The sequence below is a fragment of the Epinephelus moara genome, chromosome 19 (genome assembly GCF_006386435.1).
Source record: "Epinephelus moara isolate mb chromosome 19, YSFRI_EMoa_1.0, whole genome shotgun sequence".
NCBI lineage: Eukaryota > Metazoa > Chordata > Actinopteri > Perciformes > Serranidae > Epinephelus > Epinephelus moara.
In genome coordinates, this window is record NC_065524.1 from 11,330,845 (window position 1) to 11,339,167 (window position 8,323).

General features: G+C 41.1%; 1 protein-coding gene across 2 annotated transcripts in view; it reads left to right on the forward strand.

Annotated features, from left to right (window-relative positions):
• LOC126406623 (adhesion G protein-coupled receptor A3) overlaps nucleotides 1-8,323 on the forward strand; it is a 240,138-nt gene that overhangs the window by 185,766 nt on the left and 46,049 nt on the right. For both annotated transcript variants that reach the window (XR_007571729.1, XM_050071035.1), the window contains exon 15: nucleotides 5,443-5,570. Coding sequence is in view for 1 of the 2 variants with exons in the window: in XM_050071035.1 (XP_049926992.1) it covers nucleotides 5,443-5,570 (128 nt within the window). In the remaining variant the exon portion in view is untranslated. The remainder of the gene's footprint in view (nucleotides 1-5,442; nucleotides 5,571-8,323) is intronic.

An 8,323-nucleotide genomic window follows, 5' to 3' on the forward strand; every position in this document is an offset into this window, starting at 1 on the left:
TAGATATGTAGAACAGGACGCCTCAAGGTGACTGGAGAAATTTAACTCTAATTGGCAACTGGGTGGCGCTATAACAATAGAAAAATGCTTAAAAATGGCAAAAATGAGACCGATCGCTGTGGCTCCCCCTGTGGCCCAATGTTTTTGTTTATTCTTTCTAATTTTTGGTATGACTAAGTCATGGTATGGTATGCTGTACATAATCACGGAAACTGTCAGCGTGTCATTCTGTCAGTTTAGTCATTCTGTCTGTCCCACGTTTTTCTACTCACTGACGTGGTCAATCTATGTGAAACTGCACATAAATAACTAGGCCATACCCATTGGTAGCTTTGTCACCTTCTACCTCTGCCTATTACCAATTATGTCAATTTTCTCAATTACTCATTAATTTGGTCAGTAAGATATTAGAAAACATATTTTCCATATTCCATACTGACATATTTAAACTACTTGTTTTACCATCCAAGATCCAAAGACATTCGGTTTACTATCATAGAGGATAGAAGAGAAAACCAGCAAATAATCTGTTCACAACTGAGAAGCTGGAAGCACAGGATATTTTGCACCATTCCCTTAAATATTAACAGTATGTGGAGGACCCCAAACCTTTCGTTTCATATGTGCCCCCCGCCCTCAGTGTTAAAACGAAACCTGCACCCTTGCTTGGTATAATCTGTCCTTGGATTCCTGGTAGCCCACTGTCCATTTCTTACAGTTAATTGAAAACAGCAGCTACTGACTTGTCACTGAAGGTGTTAATATCTCCTACAGCAGTAAGTTCAGACCTCAGCAGGTCCTGCGTGTGTACGTCCTGTCTTACTGTTCAGATATGAACACCTTTTCCTCTTCTGCAGCTTTAGTCACACCTGATCTTTAGCTCCACTGTCGACAGCTCAGCCATGATGGTGATGTTCCTCTGTCTTGGTTCACTTATGCTGGGGATAGTACATCCTGCTGCTGGCTGAGCTTTTAGGCTTTTAATAAACTCCAAATGTGTTTCAAGCATGTAGCGCATACACAGGGAAAATAAATTAAGTATACTCAAAATTGCCAGCACGCATAATTACATTGCTTGATTTTTGAATGTGGTGTTAATGGGCACTACTGTCTCCCAATGCATTGTCTGACAAAAATGGAGGAGCTAGAAATGGTGAGGAGTGAAAAGATGGCAGCCAGTGCTGTTATAAATGAATAAATTAAAGTTAAAGAAATGCAGCACATTTTGAAACGCAGTTTCTAAAAGCTGTTTTTAAATGTTTCCTAATTTGAAATAGCATTCAGAGTCGCAGCAGTTGTCGTCTGCCGGTGCACTTTTTGTGCAGAGTACATTGATTTCTTGTATACTAAAATTCAATTTACCACTTTTTAGTAATAAGGCACTGGGGCCCACGTATGGTTTTGTGAGTACTTCTAAGATGCATGACATCTTGAGGAAAGCAGCTCAGCACAGCTGTGGGCTTGTGAGCTTTATTTGTTGGGGTGAGAAATAGTTAAAGACTCTGGAGGCGAGAGGCGGACATTCCCAGCAAACATTATAAGCCCAGTGATGATGATAATATATCCCATGAGAACGCTTGACTTCCTCCCTCACACCTAAAGCCATTTAACCACGGCTGCCGTCACTCACCATGTGACGCTTAGCATCACGCTGAACCGCTCAATATGTCTGAGCACAATTTAGTTTTTACCAATGCAGTAACTGATTCCCTCGGGAACGTTTTCTCTGTGACCTTTGGTTAAGTTGATGTTTGTGCGGGGTTATTTTTCATGATCTAAGCCCATATGAAGTGTTATTTGCTCTTTAAGTATATAAATCAGCTTAGTGACTTAAAAGCTTCATTGCAGCAGGATTTCTTGCTGATGCTTCAGGCCTTGATTTTTTTCCAGCAACATCAATTCATTGAGCTGTAATTAACACCAGTTTTCATTGTCCTTCCATGACATCGCTCCAGGGACAAATACAAACTTAATAATTCCCTGTAAATCTGTAGCTACCAAATTATGAGAAGCTGTTTACAATTTTGGAATATGTTTGTCATGTGTTTTCCCCCAAAAGGGCCACCCCCTCGCTGTCCTTTCCTTCTCTTTGACATGTTTTTTTTCCTTCCTCTATCTGTCTGTGTGCTGCTGTGCTTCCAAATGATGGTACATTTTATTGCTCAGGTCTAATTACAGTCGTCTCTCCCCATCCTTCTCGTTTGTCATTTTTGATTTTCTGGCCAAGCTACAAGCTGAAAACCTATAATGTCTGTATTTTTAAAGATCAGTGAATTTTTTCTTTCACCACCTTTCAAAGTTAGCCAAGAGTAGTTCTTCAGAGATATTATGGTTAGCATTAAAGCTGCTCCAATCAATATTTTTGTATTAGCAATAGATCAAATGATTTCATGTATCTTGAAAGAGTTGGGCACAGTTATAAATTCACAGACAGTTATCATCCTACTGCAGTTCCCCTTAGCTCTGTGGTGTGTTATAGCGTCTTTCAGCTTCCAGTTTTGGTTTGACAGCCCCCAACTTAAAGCTGTAGCTGATAACTTCTACAAATAATAACTTTTTAACACAACTGCTGAAACTGTCACAATAGCCACTCAGTAGTACATGAGCATGTAATCTGTGGGGGGAAAAAATCACATTCTTCTGCCTCCTCATAGTGCTTCTAATGGCATTTGCAAGAATCCACTGCATGTGAATGAAAACAACCAATCAGAGCAAAGGAGTCTATGATGCAGCTGTCAATCATGTCAATCAATGCTTGTGAACTGTGGTCAAAATGTCAATTGGCTGCCATGTTGAAAACAGTTGAGCCAAACTGAAGGCTGGCGCAAATGTTCTCATGTCACAGCTAAACAGTACACTAAAGTAAAGTTATGAAAACATTGAGGTGAGAAAGAGGCAGTGTACTAACAGAGTGATGACTCAAATTTGATCAGCATAGCCTAGTTTGACAGTTTGATCGCAGTTCACAAGCAGTCATTCGCATGATTGACAGCTGCGTTAAAGACTTCTCAGCTCTGATTGGTTGTGTTCCTGCCGCTGCGTTGGACTCTACCAAATACCACTGGATGCACAACAGGGAGGCAGCAAAACATTATTTTTCTTCACAGTATATCTGTCTCTTCTGTTACTGTGTGGATGTAATGATATTTTCAGCAAATGTGACAAAAAGTTGTTCTTACAAAAGTTACCAACTGCAGCTTTAACTGTTTTGATCTAGTCTCATTATTGTCACCAGCCATGCCTTCAGAGGCGGCAGGCAGCTGTTTCCAGCAAAAAGAGCTCTGATGAAACCAACTGTACATGACGTTTTTAGCAGTAAACAACAGACAAAGTTAGTAACTAGTTGGGAAAGAAAGTGAAGCTTTTAATGGCTAAAGAGGATATAAAGAGCTAAAAGAAGAGTGCACACTAATGATACAACCTATGACTAGTTAGTGCAAGTTTTACTGCCCAGTTGGGACCTTGTTGGTGCCATTCTTTGTGAATTAGCATTTTCTCCTGGTGTCTGTGTTAGTGTAATTTCCTTTGGGTGCTATGGTTTCCTCCCTAAATCCCAAAGGCAGCACGTTTGCCGTTTAAAATGATAACAATGGCAGATTTATCACTTCCAAATACGTAGCGATATTTGAAACAATGGTTTCCTGATTATAGAAGTAGACAAAAGCAGACATCTTGTTTCTAGCTGCCAGTTTTGCCACTTGAAACTGCAATTGTTGAAACTATGCTAGCTAATTAAGCTAACATTAACTCTATGGGTTGGTTCAAAAAAACCTTCACTGGCTGATATTTGTAATGATTGTTTAAGAATTCTGTAAAATCCTGTAAGCTAGTTAGCTGGGCAGGCTACGTTAAAGACAGATAAGCACATTGTGTAATCCTTTGTGTGTGTTTTTGGTTCTTTTAAAGGTTAAAAAACAGATACCACCCCCAAAGCTCTTTGTATGCTAAGTGTTAATGTAGATGTTAATGTGAGAGTAGCCTAAATGGTTGTGTGTCTATATGTGTTAGCCCTGTGATTGACTGCTGAGCTGCCCAACCCTTCCCCTCGACTACTGTGAGCTGGATAAAGCTGTCAGCCCACCACAGGCCTGTAAAGGGTAACTGTATATATGATGGATGGACAGATGGATGCATATATTGGAAACATGTTGTAATGCATCAGAATTTATGTATTTTATGTAGTTTGCAGTTTACAAAAAATGACCAGATCTCTTGAAAGTAGCATAACAACATCAGAGCGGTGACTTGAATATAAATCTTGGCACCAACTCTTTGACTTTCTTTTTACTTTTCCCTCTTTAAACACACAGGAAAGCCTTTATTAGCCTGATGAGTGTTGGACTGAGTGTCTGTACCACACGCTCTTCTGCTCTACATCTCCCCAGCGTCCTGTCCCCCAAACCTTTTATTTCATCTCGGGCCACTACTTTACAACCGTGCTTATAAATACCCCGTTGAAGGTCACGACCCCTCACAGGCCCCGACAGGCTCATCAGCCTTTGGATAAACACAGAAAGAGAATATCCCACTTGGCTACTCACCGAGACGATGATGGAGTCAGACAGTGTGTGTGTGTGTGTGTGTGTGTGTGTGTGTGTGTGTGTGTGTGTAGATCACTCTCGCAGACACAAACTCATGCTGAGCTGGCGGGGTTATGGAGATAAGGTGCGCTTTATTTAGCAACGTCAACACGATGGAGCCTAAATTGTGACGTCACTGTTGAATGGGTGTAGAGATTTTACAGTAGCTTGTTTTGCCTCTTAAAACAACAGATCTAAAGCTCACGCATACGATAAACTGAAGTATTAAAAAGTTGTCTCTACTTTGAGAGTTATAAGCTGTAGCTGTCAGAATGCGTGCCGCAGAAGTTGAAGGAGTTTGTCTTGTAGACTTCGTGTAGAATAAATTACCAAGCAAAATGGACTGTGATGTTGATAAGGGCTTAATGAGCGTCTGTTAACAATGTGTCTTTTACAAACACAAAAAGCGACTTAACTTTGTTTTCATTTTTTTTTCTCTTTTTGCCTGGCTGCTATCCATTTTTGTTTTGCTTTTTATGTTGGCAGACTAGGAAGATTATGCTATTGTTGCACTCAGTCGCTCCGACTAAGAGTGTCTGCTAAATGCCTGAAATGCAAAATGTAAATGCAGGGGGAAGAATATTCACTCGACAGGGTTGTTACTCTTTTATGCTGATTTGGACAGCGTTCTGACTCGGAGACATTTCCTTGACATTCATTTGTATTTTGCTTGCATATCTCGTCGGCGCAGTTTACTGTGCCTATGCATGTGGAGAGCTCATCATCGTCGTCTTTCGGGTGGATTGTCGGGAGCGCCGTCACTGTGCAGGCCTGGTTCTTGCTCAGTGATTATATTTATGATACTGTATTTATGATGGCTTCTGTCTGATCCTCACTTTTCCTCTCTCTTCTTTCGCTTTAGGATCTGAAGAAGGTGCTGTCTTTCCCCCCGTTCCCTGGGGAGTTTTTGCACCCGGTCGTGTATGCCTGCACGGCGGTCATGTTGCTCTGCCTCTTCGCCTCCATCATCACGTACATAGTGCACCACAGGTAAGGAAAAAAGTCTGTTGACATATACCTTTAAACTTCCCGCAGCTTTTCATTTCAACATGTGGACACTCGGGCAAACACTTTAATAATCTCTCACCTTTTTTTTTCCTTCATGGTTTGTGGTTTATTTTTGACTCCTCTGTCACAGATCCTGGGTGTGAGTCAGATGCTTTAGGCTGGCGTAAGCACTGCAGCCTGTCTGCCTAAGAGGATCTAAAACACATACACAGATGGGTGTGTTTTTGACAGTCATAGCAGAAATGTATGCTTCCAATGGATTCTGTGGGGCACTGAGGCTGCCTTTACTTGTGTTTTTCCATATTGCAATGAAGACAGAGAATGGTTTTGCACTGGGGCGTCTGTCTTCTCTTCTAAGGTTCACCTGCTGTGGATGCTGTTATTAAAGCAGAGGGAGCCTGTCTGGCATATTATTTCAGCAAGCCAATTCATCATCTGTTTTGTTGTAGAGCATCAGTCACTTTATCATGTCCGTGGCATTAATGTGGTGTTATTGTAATAGCTCCCCATCCATTTTAATATAAAGGCAATAGGAAATGTCTCAAATGTCACATTTTCAAAGAAATATGGTTTTATTCTCAGAATAACACAGTTGACTGACATTCTCTCAGACAGAAATACTTTTTATTTATGTTTTCATGTTCTTACTGTGACTGAAGCTCCAAATGCATGAAACCGTGTGAACGCACAGCAGCAATTGCAGTTTGCATCCATCTGTGACACCTGGGACAGAGACAGGGTGCGTCCTTCTGCAGTCAGACAGTGATGACAGCATCTGGGGCTCCAAACAGCAGCATCACTTATACTGTTGTCTAGCACTGCAGTATTGACTGAAGGAAAAATTGAAACTGCGATACAGGCAGGAGCAATTCCAAAATTGCAGAAGATTGAGATTTTTGATTTGAGTAAAATGTAAACAGTCTCCAAACGCCACTGGAGGATCTTGTGTTTTGTGCAGGATTAGTGTGTTGTTAGTGAAACTCAGTGCAAAAATACAATACACAGCCATGATCCATATGATTTAAAGACATATTAATCAGAATGAAATGAAAAAGAGTGTTTTTTATGAAGGATGCCAAAAAAAAATCTTTCTTTTAAAATGAATCTTTGAATAGACATTGTAGAAGCTAAACTACTAGTTGCTACGATGTAACACAGTTTGAAGTGTTGATTTGTTGTTGATTCATAATAATGGAGAAACATAAAAGGGCTGCAGATATTTTACAAGATTTGCAATCATATTTCATAACTGATGAATAGGATAGGGTCTGTGTTTCATGTAGGATTTAGCATCTTAACTTTCACCCCATTATAATTTATATTGGAAGACATTTCTGAGAAAGAAATTGCATATACTGTCATGCAATAATGCCTTTTGCAATTTTGTCAGATGTATTAATATTACTGTCAGAGCAGACCAAGTATGTTTACATGCACATTAGTATTTCGGTCTTAGGGCTGGGACACATGCCACATCTTTTACTGCCTTTAAAACGTGAGGTTGGGCACTGGGTACTACTCTTGTGCCTGCTGTGCCAACTTTCAAGGGCGCAGAAGCAGGTTGTGCCTGGTGTTGCAAAGTGACCATAACCAGCACTGTATCACAGCCTACCCACCAGAAATCCAGATTGCAGAGCTGAGCTTCTTTCAGGTATTGTTTTTAAGGGTGCCTTGGGCCTGAAATGTAGTCCATGGAACAGGTGTAAAGCTGTGGGTAGCCCTGCACTAAAATGACCAGCCTCTCCTATATATTTACCACGGACTGATATTTACATAGGAAATGGAAGAAAGAAAATATATCTACTGGCTGTGTGCGGTTGTTCTTTGTCTTTTTGCATTGCAGCATTTCAGCTTATTTGATTTCACAGTGCAGCCGTTGCACCCTAAAAAACAGGCGCTTGGAAATGCTTGTGCACATTTGTTCAGCCCTTAACCCTGGTTTTGTTCATATCAGGGTTGGGTCGGTTTTCGGTAATACCAATTCGGTTCAGTACTCCGTCTTGGACCGGGTTTTTTTTTTTTTTTTTTTTTTTTGAGACTGACCGGACGGCATATGTAATTTTACAGCCTGTACTTGGGCAGAACGTATGCGGAGCAGACTCCGCGGAGGTCCGCCCGGACTAAAAGCGGACGTCCGCAAGCCCTGTGCGCGCAAAGCTCAGATTTTACGCGCACCAGTGTCACACAAAAGACTGCTCGGCATGTATTTTTCACATCGCGGGGATTTTTCACGGCGGCATGTATTTTTCACATCGCGGGGATTTTTCACGGACATTTTAGGAAACTACAATGCGGAAGTGCGCTCGACTATGGAAGCCCGAATGACTGCGGACATTCCTTGCGGAATCCGCTCCGCTTATCCACCTTATTTTCAAACACGGAAGTAAATAGTGATCAACTTCCGTGTTTTTGTGCGTGATTTCCAGTCAGCCGCTTTCCCTCATGCTTTCCCTTACCAGAGCTAACAGTGCAAGCTAATTTTTTCAATTTTCATTTGTTTATGTTCAATCAGTTAGTTAGTTAGTTAGTCTGTGTATTTTATATAGATAACTGTGCCTATGTTTCCGTTATCCGGTAATTGCCGGTTAAAATAATTCCTTCTAAACGCGAAGAAATCGCACGTCAATCAAAAACTATGAACCCAAAAAGCACAATCTATCCCGAGTGAGACAAACTGCTTGATCCCCGTCTCCAGTGTACCAGCAGAGAACCTGCAGAACCGAATCAGCGAAAAA